General features: G+C 40.3%; 1 protein-coding gene across 1 annotated transcript in view; it reads left to right on the plus strand.

Moving 5' to 3' along the window:
* The first annotated feature begins 4,320 nt into the window (after positions 1 to 4,320).
* The window catches only part of ANKFN1 (ankyrin repeat and fibronectin type III domain containing 1), a 57,807-nt gene continuing 43,173 nt past the window's right edge, over positions 4,321 to 18,954 (plus strand). Inside the window, exons 1-4 of the mRNA XM_062506390.1 lie at positions 4,321 to 4,553; positions 11,310 to 11,520; positions 14,702 to 14,896; positions 16,918 to 17,031. Coding sequence (XP_062362374.1) covers positions 4,368 to 4,553; positions 11,310 to 11,520; positions 14,702 to 14,896; positions 16,918 to 17,031 — 706 coding nt within the window. The 5' untranslated portion in view covers positions 4,321 to 4,367. The remainder of the gene's footprint in view (positions 4,554 to 11,309; positions 11,521 to 14,701; positions 14,897 to 16,917; positions 17,032 to 18,954) is intronic.

Consider the following 18,954-nt stretch of genomic DNA (forward strand, 5'->3'; position numbering starts at 1 on the left):
TGCACTGGTGAAAAAATGCAGCTTGTTTGCATCATGTCGCTCCAGTTATTGCTTTTTTGTTGCACATTTATTCCCTGCACTTGTTTGGGATATTGATGGTGAGTATACAGGGAACATATCTATGTTTCAAGTTATTTGTGATTCACCAATTCTGTGTGGATAGCAAAGATGCCATCTGTTGAATAGCTGCAATTTCAAGAGTGTTTACTTCTCTATAGATTCACCTGCTCTTGACTTCACAGAAACATTGATGAGATTATAAAAGATGCTGTTCTCTTCTTCCATCAGTGTCAGACTTGAGATCTGATATGGCTTTTCAGTGACAAAGCTTCCATGTGTGGCAAGGGCACGCTGCAGTTCCTGTCCTCAGAATTGTTTAGGTGGTTACTAACACACTGTTGTTTTCTTCTGAATGGATAAATCCTGGTTCATTGAGCAGATCAAGGTGGGAAGGACTCCAGGAACCCCAAGGAACTGTAATATCTGGAGTCAAATTGTGTTTAGTCACAGTCCATAAGAACAGTGACCCGTGCCATGAGAAACAGACTTGTTACTTAACTGCTCTGAAACTCTTCTGGGTTGGTGACACAGATTAGCACCCCAGTGATGCCTAAATCTGCTTTGGTTCAAAGCCTGCACCAGCATTCTAGAATGCTGTAACAGAGCCTCCAGTTTCTTTTTACAGTGTACACGCTGAAACAGAGAAAACAGCCCAGCCAACTGAATTTTGAATGTGTACTGGGAGAGGTGTCACCAGAGCACCTCTCCCAAAGGCTCTGATTTCCTGGAAAGCTGTCCAAAAAACTGACAGGTGCTTCTCCTTTGCTTGCTCAGGTTAGTATTTTCTCATAAAAGAAAATGCTGCTGTCAAGCTGTTCTCTGTAGAAATTTGGGATTCTGGAAACAACTTCTCACTTCTCAAGAAAAGGTTGAACTTGATGACTTTCAGGAGATTCTGTGAAAAACACCTGAGCAACTGAGTTTAAGAAGATGGAGAAAAATACACTTCATGCATTAGTGAAGGCTGGAGACAAGATAGGGCTTTTTTTTGGAGTCAGACTGGCAAAATTCCATTTTTTGGTAATTACTGAAATCCTTGAGAGTATTAAAGTCAGCAAGCAGGTATTTTGGTCCAGTGAGACAGGGGGAGAACTTTATCAACCTAGAGAACACTGACAGAGGCATAAACCATGTTACCTTTAATACCAGCTATTTTTGTTTTGTTTAACTAATACAACAATAGGTGTGAGAAGTCCCACTAAGTAGATATTCCTAATTTATTTGGTGTATACTTACTAAATATCTACACAGCCCCTCAGTAAATTCCCATATTGGCTTCATGAACCTTGTAACCTCTTCTGTGCCACTCAGATGCAGAGTCTGCTGCTTTTCAAATTAAAAAACATCATCCCAAAGCAGACACAGTGCAGTGGGCTGACCTGCCTTTGAATTAAGAATTGGTTAGGTCTACTGTTCTTCATCCTCATCTTGAGGGTGGTTAAATTTGTGTGGCAAATGCAAACTGTTCTTTCTATCCTGAGTTCACTATGAACCTTGTGGTATTCAAAACTTGTAGTCTGGGAATCAAATTATTTTGGGAAATTGAAACTTCCTTTACAAACATGCCTATGGCACCCCTTGGCCTATTTTTATTCAGTGTTTGGGTCTGTGTTTTGACCCATACTTTATTGATGAAAAGAAGAAATTCTTGAAAATAGAGGTAAAGGGAGAAATGTACGTGGGACAATGTGTAGCACTATATACTAACAGAAACTGTTACTGTAAGTAACTGATGACTAAACTATTATTAAATTTGGTAACTTGCTGGGTTTCTTTAAAATACTAATTACATGGAAAAGTGGGAGGTGAATAATCAGTTTACTCTGTAAACTCAGGGAAAATCTGTCAAAAATCCTTGCAGTATTGGTGCCTCCTGAGTCCCAGACAGCTTCTAATCATCTCCACACTTGCACATTTATTTCAGGGCCACAGCTCACATAATTCCCTTCTGATTGCACACACTGGTGTTCTGATGTAACAAAGACTTTTCACCCCGTATGACAATTGTGTTGACTCAGTCTCTCTTCCTTCAGAGACTTGGTCTCTCTTCAAAACCCTGGGAGCATGGAGAATATGTGAAATTATTTGTAACAAGATACTTTTATGCACAGGGTGTCTGCTCACCACAGTGTACAGTGGGAATGGGAGATGTAGGAAGCTTAGGAGACCTGGCTGGTGTCTTTAGTCTTAAGGACAAATACCTGCCAAAACCAAACTCAGCAGCAGGGTGAGTGTTTAGTAAAGAATGCTTTTACTGAAAATAGTCATTAAAGTCTGGTCCTGCCATCCAATTTGCTCAGAAGAAGGCTGAGACCGTAAGAACAAAAAATAATTTGTATCACAATACAAAAAAATAAAGATTATTTCCAGAAAATACAGTCTGAAAGGGTAGCCAGGTTTACTATTGCAACTGTGAAGTCTCCTGGAGAGGCATTCTGCCTTATAGATGTGTACACACTCTTGCCAGGGGAAAAAGAAAATGTGAAGAAATGGTGCATTTTTGTCACATTTTCACTTAGAAATACATAGGCATGGTTTCCTATGCCTCCAGTTGGGTCAAATCTGATTCTCAGCTTCCCTTCAGAAAGACAAAATTATTTCTACATAATGTGCTTCCAGAGTTAAATATTAATTCAGTTTTTGTTAATATGGAAAAATTGCTGTAATTCTAGAGCATAGAAAGTATTGTTTAATTATGAGATAATATGTAAATCCAATTAGGTGAGGCAGTCAGAGAGAGGCAGCAGTCCCTCTTGGAAGGGTTTGTGCTCTAAATGGACAGGGCAAAGAGTAATTTTAAAGTAAGACAAGTAATACAATTCACAAATAAAGTAATACAACATATAGACACATCCAGTGCCTGCCAACTCAACGGGGAAAAAGCTACTCAGAATGAAACTGTTCACAGCAACATTTAATTTGGGGTGTAATTTTTTCCAACACCTTTACTACCAGAACTCACTCTGCAAAAACATTGTTTCCATCATTAATTGAAACCCCTCCTCCTCATACAAATCAGCAAATAGTTCTGTGTTGGATTTTGCCCTTTTCTGACCCAGAGAGGGGGCAACTGAGAGGCATTTTCGAAAACTTTTATTCCATTTTCAGTCTCATATGAAGGGTGAGACAATACAGATGTTATAATTTATGCCATCGCAATCAGAGGCCAACTATTTCCTAATTACAATACCCTGTAAGCATTTCTTGGCCTATCAGCTTTTGTCACATCATGCTGTCAAATGCTTTAAAGCCCATAAAATCACCCCTTGTGTGATGCATATTACAGTGCATCTTTCATAGTTCTATTTCTCCAAAGTATCTAGTCTTATTTGCAAGGCCATCCTTTGAAATGTTTTTCTGTCCTATAACAGATATCTGTCCCATTCCATGGCATTTCTAAGTCAGCATTTCTTATCTCCAAGTTTGCAGATGCAAACAGATGCATACAGGTACATACTGTGTCAGCCTTCTATCAGGCCCTGAGAATTCTCTACAAATCCCTTTCCCACAATTCTGGGGTGGTCTGCTTTAATTTTCCATCTTTAATTCTCTGTCTCCATAGATATCCATGGGTCTACTTCCATAAAGAGCAATTTGCCATTGGAAAAGCCCCAAACATGCCTCTGGGTGTCCAGAAACTGTATGTGACAGTGATTTTAGCCCAGTAGCCTTGCACTGTGTGTGACAGTGATTCTAGCCCAGTAGCCTTGCACTGTGTGACAGTGATTTTAGCCCAGTAGCCTTGCACTGTGTGTGACAGTGATTTTAGCCCAGTAGCCTTGCACTGTGTGACAGTGATTTTAGCCCAGTAGCCTTGCACTGTGTGACAGTGATTTTAGCCCAGTAGCCTTGCACTGTGTGACAGTGATTTTAGCCCAGGAGCCTTGCACTGTGTGTGACAGTGATTTTAGCCCAGTAGCCTTGCACTGTGTGTGACAGTGATTTTAGCCCAGGAGCCTTGCACTGTGTGTAAAAGTGATTTTAGCCCAGTAGCCTTGCACTGTGTGTGACAGTGATTTTAGCCCAGTAGCCTTGCACTGTGTGACAGTGATTCTAGCCCAGTAGCCTTGCACTGTGTGTGACAGTGATTCTAGCCCAGTAGCCTTGCACTGTGTGTGACAGTGATTCTAGCCCAGGAGCCTTGCACTGTGTGTGACAGTGATTTTAGCCCAGTAGCCTTGCACTGTTTGTTTCAGTGACACACTTCTGATAAATGGTTTCTATAAAACACTCCTGATCAATGGTGTTGGTGTAGCAAAACCTCACTAAATGGCTGCTCTCTTCCCTCTAGAAAGCCCTGGCTGAGAATGACCCAGCAAATGCCTAACTTAAGCCTGCTGCAGAGCAAGAAGCACAGCATGCCCTCGTCGCCCAGCGCTGCCAAGCGGCTCTACCGGAACCTGTCGGAGAAGCTCAAGGGCAGCCACACCTCGTTTGATGAAGCTTATTTCCGAGCCCGCCCCGACCGCCTCAGCCTCCGCAAGGCCTCCATGGTAATTGCCCCATCCCTATCCCACTGCCAGCCCCCTCCCCTGCTAGTGTCCTTAGTCAGCTGGCTTTTAATCTGCACCATTCTCATCATCTGGCTTTGTTCCCCGACGAGCGCCGCGCGTTCTTCCCAGCCGTGCCATTTATGATCCTTTGTCAAAACAGAGTTTGACCTTCTTAAAGGGTAAAGATGAGTGATGATGCTTTGTTTTAGGAGTAAGGTTGTGATTAGTACTTACCAAACCAAGTACTTACAAACCAAGTGACAAAACGTGAGTTGAGTCTATAGATGCAAATGTTTTCTCTTACAAGAAAAGAATAAAAAGTATTTTGAGAAAAGTGAAGATGGCTTCAATAGAAGTCCCCATTTTTCCAAACAATAGAGGAAATGGAACTTTTAGACATGACAGATAAATACCAGGCTATTCCCAGACTGTGATGATGGTCAGGAGATAAAACTATGGAAGAAAGAGATCACATGTGAAGGAGTCTGGCCTGGGTACCCCAACCAAGTTCCAGACAAACATTCCGGTACCAGCACAGTAAAATATAGAAACAGCTGCTGGAATTAACCCTCACAAGAGCTCCTGCTGCTGCCAGTTCTGGTGAAGTTACAGAGCTCCCAGTGTGCATATCTTGGGGAATGGACTTTTTCTCTGAAATAAGAGCCCAGTGTAAATTCAGTGTAGAACAGATTCTTTTCTATCTGCTGGAGGATGATGAAATGATGAACCTGTTTGTTAATATTGCCAAAACAGAATAAACCCCACTTTTTCCTATGTAGGAAAAAACAGACATATTCTTCAACTTCCAACATGGGCTCTTCTGTCATACTTCACTAATAAGAAGAGAAATTGCCAACGAGCTGAGCCAAAGGAGGAGCAGGGCACTGCTGCTGGGGCCAAGTCCTCTGCTGACCCTGAGCCAATAACTTACATCCTCAGCTCTGTCCCTTCTCACTCGGGATCTGTCAGCAGTGGGAGTGCCTATTCCATCAGTCATCATCATCAGGAGACTGGATTTCAAGTTGTGTGGATGGGGATTTAATGGGACACAGATGTACCTGGGCTAACTCCACTGCACTGTCATGGCACTGTCACAGCTTTTGTCACTGACAAACACCAGCAGAGTAACCTGCAGGTATCACCAGTCTGGGGGCTGAGCTGGTGTCCACATCAGGCAGTGAATAGACTCCCACTTAACTCGAGAGGCCTTTGGATCCCATTCTATCCATTCTGCTTCTTCTTTCCCCAGTTTTCCCTAGATATAAAGAGCAAGAAAACCATTAATGAAGGGGTAAAATTATTCCAGGCCAAGTTGCTAGCTCACGTATTTTCTGATCATTGAGTTTCTGTGCCACTGAGCTAAGTCAAGGAGTAATATCATGTCTCCAGACAAGTGAACAACATTTGTTAGAATTTTTTTTCTTTCAGCTTTGGCTAGTGAAGAGTTTTCTTTCCACTCTCTCTTGCTGTGCAACACTTTCCATTCAGTAAATTGTTGTCTTGCTGCAGACATAGCAATGTCCCAAAATAGTTTTATTCTTGAATCCATGTTTATCAAAACAAGTCTTTTCAGAAACTACTTTACCACTTTTTCCAACTCCAGTAGTACATAGTGGACTTTTTCAGTCAAACTTAGAGCAAATAGCTTGAAAGGGGCACTTCATTTTAATTAAGCTACATAAGATTGCATTTCTAAACACTCTGGCACTGAATCACTTACTGGAACATGGTTATTACTTACTGCAAAGCAATACTGTAGTTCTTTTCAGTATATACATTTGTGCATCACAGTAACACCTAAATAAATTAATCACATAGCACAGCTGTCCAGCTAATGATTAGAGGCTACAGGACTGAGTCAAGGAAAAAGCAATGTAAAAACTGCTCCTAAACTTCACCCAATCACTTTCAAATGTGATTCAGTTTTTCTTTGAATTTAATGCTTTTGTCCTTTCAGAGCAGAATAAAACTATCTAGTAAAGGTAAATGGTGGTTCTTGTTGGTGTTTGTGACAATACCAGCTGGACTAAAATACAGCACTTGGGTCTAAAGATATTACTCCTTATACCTGTTTGGATTTCTTATCCCTAGGCTGCAGATATCTGAAAAACTCTGCAGTATTAGAGAGTCTTCTACATGGAATGTGATAGGCTTTTTACAGCAAACTATGTCATTTTCAAATATATTTCTGTCTTCTGTGTGAAAGCAAATAGTCAGGGAAAAGTTGGTCAGGTGTGTAGAATGTTTTTCTGGACTTGGAGAGCTGGGGTGGAGGCAGACTTCCAAATGGGGCAGCTCACCAGCATGGGTGAAGATGTAGTGGATACTTTGCTGCCTCTCCAGGATGTTTTTTGACTGCCTAGCAGAGTTTGATGTGCTCTGCTATGCATGAGGGATGCACACATGACCAGTCAGAAAGGCCACATCACAGCTGCCATGATTTTACACTCTTTGAAGTTACAAGACTTGCCAATGTATTTCAGCCTATTGCCTGTGTCCGAATTGCCCATTTGGAAAACCTAATATTTGCAAAAATTTGGTCTTGTAATTGTTTGGATTGGATGAAGTAGCTTATAATAATCACACTCTGTTTCTCATTTAAATCAGTGCAGCTTTTTCAATCAGATTTCTAATGAAATGAAGAAGTAGAAATTTGCTTTTATTTTTTCCCTTTTGGTAAAATGTTCTTGCCAACAGGTCAGTTGGCAAGAATGTTTATGACAAATTTAACTTAAACATGTGCTTAGATTATGCTCAGCAGCTTACTTAGGGCCAAAATTTCACAAATACTTCAGGTATTTCATTTGGCAAGCAAAAGTCAAAAAACGCATTTTCAAAGGCACACCAGCAGGTCTAAATCGTCATAACTGAATCAAAAAGCCCCAGTTTAAATCAAAGTTTTTAAAACAATTCTACAGCAATCTGACAGGCAGGTAAAATCTGTTAAGGGGTGCATGTGTGTGTGTGTGTGTGTGTGTGTATTTTTTAAAGGACCAGATGCTTTTGTCAGCCATAATTTGGCTTAATTTCAGTTATAATAATGAAGTTAGCCATCTCTCTTTTATTATCATGTAATAGTGCATTTTTGGTTTATATAATGGAAGAAACTTCTGAGATGTAGTACAAGATTTCAGTTTCTTACAAAACTGAAATGAAAGCCAAATAATGATACTGAGCGCTTAGAGTAACACTCTACAAATGCTAACTCATTTAACTTTTGTGCACATATGTAAAGCCAATTAAAAGAGAATTACTTATTCTGTTTTTTTAATGAAGGAAAAACCATGTGTGTACGCAGTGCCACTGATACCTTAAGTTTTAGCTTTTATATTTGTCAGGCTCTCTGCTGCTTGGTGTGTCACTCTGAAACTTCATGTTAGGTGTCAGGAAATTCTCTTCACAGGGCAGTGACAAAACAATCCCTTCCCAGCTAGAGCATCAAGGATACCTGGTACCCAAAACCCATAAACAACGTGGAATGGAAGGGGGCAAGCCAGGGAGCTGAGACTTCACAGCCTGGGGCTGTGGTTGGATAATTAACCCCAGTGTGGAGATGAACCAAAACTCATAAAAGTGTAAAGACTCCTGACCAGGATCCATCTTGAATCCCTTCTGGGTGTAGCCCTGGCCAGGCTCTTGCACTGCCCAAGGTGGATCCTTTTAAGGCCTTTCAATAAATACCCATTTCATTCCTTTAACTGACTAGTCTCTGTTCCAGATCAGCCTCTCTAGGTATCACCACAGAAGGGAAAATATAAAATAACTACCTTCTTATCCTGAGTGAGCACCACGGCCTTTCACTCATTAATATCATCAGCTTCACCTTTTTGTTCTGCTCCCATACTGTTTCCAAATATGAACTTAACTAAAAGAAATGCAGACCAATGCAGTCATTCAATTTCCTTCAAGCAGTTCCCTTTGTAATATGCTCTTGATTAACTCACTGCTAAATAAATTGTTTTTCATAGCTGTGATCAGTTGCAAGAGTAATATGCTTTGCTTATTTTCTGATTGGATCAAAATGCAGATGATTCTGAAGCATAATTATCCCGTATTGCCATAAACAACACTGTAGAGAAAGTTCCAATAACAGTAGAAAAAGAATTTGAAATGGACGTTAACAGTGACGAAATCAGTGCTGTTCAGAATGCTGATACAGAAGAACTGGTGAATGTATTTCTAGTGGAAGGTGCCCCTGTCTGTGGCAGGATGTTGGCACACGTTGATCTTTAAGAAATTATTCCATTTAAAACCATTCTGTGATTTTCTGATTTTATATTTCTAATAATTTCCATGAAAAAGTCTATCAGTTCACATTTCTGCATCGCAATAATGAAGTCTCATAGAGTGAAGAGCACAGCTTTGTTTTTCCTCTGTACTTCAAACATCAGTGCTCTCTGCCTGTTAATTTTGAGTGCACAATACAGTGACATACAGCTGTTAAATTAATATCACTGTTGAGTGGAGCTGAAGACATACAGAAGTATCAGAATCATACAAATAATTAAAATATTTTGTAATTATAATTACTTAAAATTATTTTAATTTTATAGCAAGAGCAATTCATCCCTTCAGGGTACGGGCAAAACACCAAAATAAGCATAAGATCTCTGATATCAAGATTATAAAGGTGTTACATAAGCAAGACAGCAGATGTGAGAAGCTGCTAGAATGATAAGAAATATTCCTGCATTGCAGTAAAAATTTCTGACATTTTTAAAGTTTTGTCTTATAATAAGATAAATATGTGCTGTCTTCTTTTCTGGAATAATCTGGACATTCACTCTGCCTAATGACAGTGTATGTGCTTACAAACAGTTTTTGTCTTGAACAGAAGCATTAAAAATGAATGACAAATAGAGCTGCTTGCCATTCAACTGCCCCTTTTTCTGAGATTTTTTTATCTTATACTAACCGTGGAGTGTGGTCTAAGTATTTGAATATAAAATTAAACCTGAATCTTATCATCTGGAGAAGAGTCCAAACCCAAGAATATGACAGAGCCCCATGATCAGAACTGATGTTTAAGTTGTATCTTTTATTGTGCATGGAAACCTACAGAAAAAGTATTTCTCCAGCATGAGCTGTTCTGAACTTCAGTGTCTACAAGGTAGATTCCCAAGTCAGAACTATTGTCCCAGATTTGCTTTATTGCTGCATAGCTCATCTCACCCTTAGACTGTCATCTTAACATCTCATTTTTTACATTGGCAGTTTGGGGTACAGGGCACCTGCTGTACATTTATCCTCTTGTTCTGCTGATTCCCAATATTCAGCACAGATGGGGTCCGAACTAAAACTTTTAGGTAACATTACCTTTCTTAGTGTGGTGGCAATATTTCACATGCAAAGTGTAGACCAGAAGATCCCCGTCTTCTGAAAATTTCAGAAAACACTTTTAACTTCAAGCACACTGAAAAAAAGCCCCCATAGAACTGATGAAATTCCAAGGTGGAGCTGGGGACTGCAGCTTCCAGAACTGCTTGGAAACCCTTAGTCCATGTATTTTACAAGGAGACAAAAGATGGTCCAGCAGGTCAATGTTGTTTAACTGAGAGCAAACTTGGACACAGATATGCCCAGTAAAACTACTGATAAATCGATATTTAGAAAAGAAAATTAAGTTTTAGTGTGGTTGAAGTGCTAACTTCTAATGGCAGTAGAAGATGGTTTCAGTTCAATATTTATTTCATAGAATAAAGAGTGCATTCTGTGATGAGAATTTTCTCAGTGCTCCCTCCCTGTGGTTTGGGGACACAGGGAGCTGGTTTGCACTGTGTATCTGAATCGGTGCTCTGAGCCCTCCTTGCCTTGCTGGGCCTCTTGCTCCTGCTAATTCATTCCAAAGAGGGAAAAACCCTATCAGGTAATTATGGCAATGGGACACTGGGAGAGGATTTAGAGAATCTTGGCAAATACCTCGTCGTTACTGCAGGCTCCAGAAGGATGTTCTCATAAAAGAAACCTGCAAACCCTGCTACTCTCCTGCACCTGCTTCTCCCAGCCCAATTAGGAAACAACGGGGGCCTTTGTATAGTGCCATTCTTTTATCTCCTTGACATTGGTAAGGAAAAGGTTCAGTGGTTCTCCCTGCCTGAGAGCTGGTGCCATAGAAGTTCTCAGGTTTGGCTGCCTGTGCTCTCTGCTGCTCAGACAAGCACACGGGACAGTCCATTTCTTCTGTCCCTTTTCTACTTCTGTTTTTAAGGCCTACAGATTTTAAAGTTTTTTTCTAGTTGTAACTTAAATGCAATAATACAGGCACCTAGAAATAACTGAGAATGAACACACTGGGTCACACTGACACTGGGAAGGTTTTTTCTGCAGAGCTGTTTGTTTGATTTGGATTTGCATCATCAGATTGTAGTTTTCTACTTGAAATTTTGAGTTTGAAAAACCCAGCAGTCCAAGGCTCTGCCAAAATTGTAATGTATCATCTAGTTTCACACTGCAAACATAATGTTGCTCATGCAGTTTGATTACAGGACAGATTCTAAATAAAAATGTGCTTATTTCATATGGGTTTGAATCTCACTTGAATCTTCCCACAGACCTGAAGCAATTTCAAGCACTCCAGGGGTAGACCAAGCTCAATTCTGCTGCAAACATTTGCCATCCTTTAATCTGAGCCTAAGTTGGGCTGGAGGAGCAATATTTTATTTTGAGGAGCAATCTCACAAAACACAGATTTTCTCTATTTTTAAAGCACCAACATATGAAAAGTTTTACTGAATTTCTGTCTTTATTGACACACAGAATTTTCAGTGCAATGAAGCTATGTTTGAGGCTGTAGAGCAGCAGGACCTGGATGCTGTTCAGATTCTTCTTTATCAATACACACTGGAGGAACTGGACCTGAACACCCCAAACAGCGAGGGACTCACTCCTTTGGATATTGCCATTTTGACAAACAACATCCCCATTGCCAGGACCCTTCTGCACGTTGGGGCAAAGGAAAGCCCACACTGTAAGTAGAGAACACAAATTGACTTAGATAATTGCTCGTACGAGGTCGATTCTGCTGTTGTGAGTGAAAATCAATTACACAACACACAAAAATTGCCTGTTGTTTTCATAAGGATGATAATAACAAGAGTGCTGGAGGATATTTGCAGCAATATCTGCTCGTTGAATATGTGCTCAGCAGATCTTTTTTGCTCTCTCTCACAGATACACCAATTAATGAATCAGGCTGAAGCTGGTAATGTGATTAACACTGGGGCAGCTGGGTTAATAGCAATTTTGAGAAAAAACTATTTAAAAATATGGGAACTCAGTGATTCAAAGATTATGGTCTGATATGTAGAGTTTGTAATCAACAATGAAAGGATGATGGGTTGTCTAGTCTTGGCTATATTTTGATTATTCTTTTGATTTGGGCTGTGCTGCCTTCAGGAAGCCAGTTGTATTGAAATCTATCACTTCCATTCCTCACAGTTCCCTCACTACTGGTCTTCAAATGGCCTAAAATCCCACTTAAATGAGAATTTCAAAGTTCTACAGAACCAGAGAAAACCTAAACACAAAACAGACCTTCTCACTTTACTGGAATACCAATATTGCTTATAACTACATATTGTAGTTATAAAACTTCTTTGTATTCTTTCATGGGCCTTTTTATGCCCAGTTTGTGGGTTGGAGGGTGACTTACCAACCCAATTAATCAACCATATACCATGACACAAACTCTAACGCCTTACGTGCGTCTAAAAATACCCTGATGTAAGAGAATTTGTTTTAAACTGTCAATGCCTATATTTAGCAAGGCTATAATGAGACTGTGTTTGAGGGGTTCGGCCACTGCAGACTCTGCCATTAATTTGAAGTTAGTTAAATTAACAACATTTAGTGCTGGCATGTCAATCTCAGTGCTCCAGGAAATTGCACCTTGAGGCTACTAACATTGCCAGTTTTTTCACTGGAGAGTGTGTGTGCATGTGCATGTTGAGTTTTTTTGCCAGACCCTCAGTGTTGGTACACCTTTATTGCTTTTCTATATCCACAGCACTTATATTATCATTTATTCTGGCCTCCTTTAACCTTCCCTGGAGATTTTTGCATAGTGTAGCTGCTCAGTGAAAAGAGTTTTTTAGTTTTATATTTATTTGTTTATTTTTCTGTCATGGTTCATGACTGAGGCTTTAAAAAAAAGTGTGACAGCATTTAGAGTACATGATTGACTGCTGAAGCAACATTCATTAACCATGACAAATCTAGAGGAAAACACAGTCTTGAGTGTTCTAAACAGCAGTAAAAAAGACTAAACTAATTTTTCATTGACCTCATCTGTAAATAAATGCAGTCTGATGGCGAGCAGGGGTAATCATAAATTAGTATTCATTTCCTGTAATTAATGCAAACATGCCTATGAACACAGAGAATATGAATATATAACCACCTCATTTCCATTTCAAAATATACCCACCAAATTTCCATTTCACTTATCTTGATTTTTAGTTTCTCTGATTGAAATAATGGATAAAACATTCTCAGTAAAAGCAAACGATCATTTTGTTTGGGTTTCTTACCTGAAGGCTTTGCAGTGGCTATTTGACAGTGAAATGCAAAAAGTTATTTTCAGCCCTCAAAACAAAGGTTCACAGCATCTTTGTGCATGGCTTCACTCTTGTGGAACTGATGGCAGTCACTTTCTATTTTCTCCAGACTTTCTGCTCTGCTTTATGTACTCAACCAACCCCGTTCAAATTAAATGCTGTTTGTATTATCTCAGGGCTGCAGGAACATGATCCAGCACCCAGCAGGAACATTTTCATTTCTCTAAGGTGGACAATTGAGCAAGACTTCCACAGGCTGAATGGGAGGGTAGAATCTTGACTCACCCAGTTTTGGGACTGGACACAGCATCTCTGAATGTGATTAGAAGTGTACAAGACAGATGCACAGAGCTGGGAGAAGGCGAAATAGAAGAATTCCTCATTCCAAGTGCACACAAAAAGCTTCCTTCACAGAAAACTTTTGCTTTTCCACTGCATATATTAGCTGTAGTGATCCAGCTGAAAACTTATTATAGCCTCTAACCTAACTCTGTAGAAAAGAGGGTCTGGAGGACAGATAGCTTCCATCTGTATCACCTGGATTTCTGCCTGGAACAGCAGCAGATAAAGCAATAGAAAGTAAAACTACGATCTTCATCTCCACATGGAACTCAGATTGTATAAATTTCAACAGGAACCCAACATCTTTTAAAAACAAAGTAACTAAGATCAGAGAGTACAGCATTTAAAATATTAATTTAGTTGGGGAGAAGACAAAGTGTTATCTTTTCAGTTGCTATTATTCATCATATATTCATGGCTTGGCTTGTTCATGTGAACCCAAATAAAAATAAGATTAAAATTCCCACTGGCCGATTAGACACGTTTCCAAGACTCGACAAATGTGGATCTGAACCTTGATTAAACAGATAGAGCCAGATCCTTAGTGAGAACTTGAATGGGTGCCAATTCTCAACCACCTGAAGCTCTGGCACATAAAATCTCCTTCCTCAGTCCTGTTGTGCTATCAGATGTGTTGCATGTTTATTGTGGGCATGGATCCAGGAAACCCTATCACCTCTGGCCTCCCAGTAAACAACAGTTCTGAGGATACCAGCAGGTTCCAGGGAGCCTGACCATATGTCCCTGATGTCCATATGAAGAATGATCAAACTTAAGAAGGATGGCTTCAAGCCAGCTTCTGAAAGCGAAGTCTTAGAGACAAACATTCTTCATAAACAACCCTTTGGATGTCAGAGGTGTTGAGTAATTCTTTGCTCTCCTGTGGCTGTAAAGATCCCAGGGCACTTTTCACATCAGTAGAGTTATTCTTAGACTCTGCTAAACTCTGGCTGTCATACTGTTATGTGAGACAGAAGCAAAAATTAAAATGAGGGGTTCAGGCTGCATAAAACAAATGCCTTTTTCGCTATAAGGACAGTGAGTTAGTGGAACAATCTCCATCCATCCCGGAAAGTTTTCAAGAGCAGAGTGGATAGTGCCTTCAGTAACTCGATCTGACCTCTTGTCTGAGCCTGTTTTGAAGATGATTGGTCTAGAGAAGGTCCTTTCCAATCTAATTTGTCCCATAACGTGTTTTGAGCGTGGCCAAAATTTTGCCAAGCGCTTCCTATTTCCCTCTCTTCCTGGCAGTTGAGAGCGTGGAGAGCAGGTCTGTGCACCTGAGCACGCTGGTGCAGGAGGCCCAGCAGAGAGTGATGGAATTATCTGCACAAGCAGGGAGTGAAGGGCTGGGCACGGAGAGCGCCGAGAGGGAGAAGCAGCTCAAGGGCTGGGAGTGGAGGGCCAGGCTCTACCAGCGCATGAAGGATGGCTACGAGCATGCCCGTGAGTATGCTGCCTTTTCCTCAACCTGGAAATGAAACTCAAGGTCATTTTAGCCAGGAGTGATATAAAAGAGGGTCTTTTTTTTCAAAGGCATTCAGGGGTAGTTAAGGAAAGATGTCCACAAAAGCCCACCCCTACAGGGATGAGTACATTTTTATAGGTTTTAGGATAAATTAGCATAATGGATAAAAAACACCAATTAGGAGGACAAGTGGTGATGTAATCCCTCCCCAGGTCAAGCACCTTCTCTGGAGTCACCCCCTTGGCATCAGCTGTGCTCTGTCCATGACATGTATCTCAAAGAGTTGCTCTCAACCTTGGTTCCCAGGAAGAACTGAGACAGCACTGGGGCCCTGCACCTCCCGGGGCTTGGAGCTCTGGATTTTGTTTTCTGCTTAAGGAAAGGCTGTGGAAAAGCACTGGGAAAGCTAGATACTAATACAATAGGCTACAGAGCTCCAAATATATGTGTGAAGAATACAGAGAACATATAAAAGGAAAAAAGGCAAAAACCAAACATCATCAAGTACTGGGAAACAGCAAAATTCCAGGCAGGAATCTGCAGCTGAGAACCCTCTCCAAAGATGCTGATCCTCACAGCACTGCTGTGGAGCAGGAGCAGGTTGGGCTGGGGAAACTGAGGCACAAAGGTGAAATGACCTCTCCAAGAGGGAGAAGGAAATGGGTGTTAGAGCAATAAGGGACCAAATATCTGAGAGCAACAAGCACATGGCTCCTTAGGCTGCATAAAATTAATAAGACATCCAACATCCTAACTCTTCATTCAGGGTGTAATGATTCTGTCCTGCTTATCTCTCTTCACATTTACTCCTGGATCTCATTTAACATGTTCAGAATTTAGAACAGGATGCTATAAAACGACATACAAATGGGCAGGAAGAGGGATGAGGACATTGGCCTTTTCTCTGTTATAATTTGATTATTTTTCAAAAGAGCTTACTATTTTGGAATGAGATTGTTCTGAATATTTGATCATGGAGTGAAATTTCATTTTGCACATAAGTACTGTGAAAATTTAACCTTAATTTTGGTAAGCACTAATCTTAATTTTGGTATCCATTTCATCACCACAGCCACAAATTGAGTCACTTTAAACAATTATACAAGTGAGTCTGCATCCAAATTAAATCAGAATTTGGGATCAAATGAAGGAGTAAACAGGCCTGAATTGTTTCTAGACACGTGGATCTTTTAGCTGTAACATACGTAATGAAATACAATCATTGTCATGAATATTTTTTCAACCATTTTTATATAAATGTACTCACAAATAATTTTCTCAAATTCATTGTAGGCTAAGGTTATTTCTACAAGACAGAGGTAGGGCTCCTTCTCTTAAATACTATGTACAGAAAATACTGAAGCAGTGAAAGTTAATATACTGATTTTTTTAAATCAATCCCAGCAGTAAGTCATGACATTTTGTGTTTGATTTCTGAATTGAGACTGATTGATATTCTGCAAATTAAGCTTTTTTTTTCCCCTGTTCTTTTTTTAAACAAAAATGTTAGGCCTCAATTGACAACAGTACTTTGGAATTATTACACCAAAACAATTGCGGAATTTGCAACTTTTGAATCCCAATAACATAAAAATGTTTCTCTGTTCCTGATAAATTTGAGTTTGTTAGTGAAAGCATCAAGGTTTCATTAGCTCTTTGTGGTTTTGTCCTTTCTCTCTCCTCCTATCCACCCCAAGAGATTTATAGGGGCTTTTCATTGACATAATTAGCATGGATCTGTTTTATTGGGTTACATATATGCAGGAAGATATTTTTAACCAAAAAAGGAGCCAAAAACCACGATAGAAACAAATGGTGTCTGCAGGATATTTTTAGCAGGGGCACTAATTAAAATGCTCAAAAGGCAGAAAACACAAACACCTACAACCCAAAGCTCACAATTGCAGGGTGATTTTCAGTGGGTTCTTTGAAGAGTCAGGAACATTGTTTGAATAGGATTTGTTGTGCTGAAGAGCTGATGTTTTCTCTTCTCTCCCAGGAGCCCCCGAGGCGCCAACCAATGTCTGTCTCATGGTAACGAGCAGTACATCACTCACTGTCACCTTCCAAGAGCCCCTCAGTGTCAACTCAGCTGTGGTGACCAAGTATAAAGGTACTGGATTTAGACATCTTTCATTCCCCTTAACAATGTACAAAAATTTGAGGGGGTATGTGGCAGAGGTATTTATCTACAAGAGATTATATTATGATGCAAGTAGTGTTTAAATGTTTGTCTTCCCAGTAAACAGACATGGAAGTGGAATTTTCTTGAAAGATTACACAAGGACAAAATTTTTATTGAAAAAAAAAGAAGAAGAAGAAAAATAAATTAACTAAAAGCTTTCTCCATGAGTGCTTTGAAGAAGTTTGCTTGACTCACTGTGGTTAAGACATCGGCTCAATGACTGGGTTGAGATGAGCAGTTACAAAACACAAACTAACTTTTGGTGCCTGTGGGCTCCTGAAACCATGTGTATCCTTGTAAAATCCTTGCCCACACCACCATTCCTTAAAGGAATGCCTCTGGAAGCTGAAACTTCTGGCACAGGCATCATACAGCCCAATTAATTAGCTATTCCAGGGCTGCCACATCATTCTTGGAAGAGTGATACATTTGGGGTGGCACCAGTTAGTTGCAAAGTGGAATGAATAAGAAAGTGCTTCCATCTGAATAGCGCTGTTGAATAGAGATGGTTTTAAAACAGAATTTCTGTTCCACAGGAAATTCCTACATTAAGGAAAAAAAGCAAGTTTTATTGAAGATTAGAACAAAAATGAAAATTTTAAAAACGTCCTGTTTATAGGAACTTTCAGGTTTTCGACAATCTTTGGAACAGTAAGTTCTTCAGTGTTAAGCACAGCAATCCACAGCCTCCAGCTTCCAGTGGGAGCATGAATCCTCCCACAGGTCAGGGACTGGGGGTCTGAAACCTCCTTGGCCCTGCCCAGGGGAGTCAAGGAGTGGGAGCCTGAAAATCCTCTTAGTTATTTCCCCCAGTTTGTCCCTTCATGCTTCTTGCTGTGTTTGTTTCTTTGTATTAATCATTGCAGACTCCTTTCAGAGGTGCCTAAACCTAAAATTTCCATACTCCCAGCCAGAACCATCCTGGCTGTGTGGTGGGGAGTCTGTTTTGTGTTTCCGTGGCTGGGTGTCCCAGGGATGGTTTCAACAGGAGAGGTTCAGAAAGATCCCATCCCTCGAGGGTCCAGCAGCTCCTGGAGCCCTCCCAAAGGTGGGACATGAATGCACAGCCCCCACTGGCACCAGCACAAGCTCCCAAAGCACTACAGGAGCTTACTGTGGAAAAGGCACATTCTCTCTTTCTTTCCTTCTCTGATTCTGGTCATAGATTCCACTCATCACTGGCCATGCCCAGCAAAATAATTTTTTCACATCCTATGAAAAAAAAAAAAAAACAAAAAAAAACAAAAGCCAACCTTCCAGACACCACTGAGGCCATCAAAGTGATAGTGCCCTGATAGCCTCAGTAGAAGGCAGATTACAGTATTACACCTAGTCAGCTTTGCAGTGCTGCAGGAAGTTTGATTTTCAAAAACATCAAAGCCCTTTAGAAGCCTAAATCTAATTTTCGGCAATGGGTTGTGTTGCCAGGAAACTAAATTTCATTTAAGAGCTTCCCACTGCCTGATTTACTTGTGAAAACAATACTTGGGTTCCTAAAACACCAAAGTTCTCTAGAAAATGTCAGACTGTTCTTCACAATAGTTGTATTTTAAATAACCCTGAAACACTGCCCCCCCTCTAATTATAATGGTTCTTGGTATTTTCACAGGAAAGCAAATTCCCTAACAGAGCTAATTTTTAAAAATAATTTTGTGAAGGTTGCAGTACTTTTCTCTTGGGTACTCATTTGGGTTGAGCCTGGTTTGTACCATGTGAGTGGTGTCCTGTTTTTGATAAACACAGCATTCAGAGAAATTTAATCCAACCTGACCTAACTTTCTGATCAGACCAGGTAGCACTGCCCTGTATTTTGAATTACCCTCACTCGTGATCATTTTGTGCTTTATCAAC

This window comes from Cinclus cinclus, chromosome 20 (genome assembly GCF_963662255.1).
Source record: "Cinclus cinclus chromosome 20, bCinCin1.1, whole genome shotgun sequence".
In the NCBI taxonomy this organism is placed as follows: domain Eukaryota; kingdom Metazoa; phylum Chordata; class Aves; order Passeriformes; family Cinclidae; genus Cinclus; species Cinclus cinclus.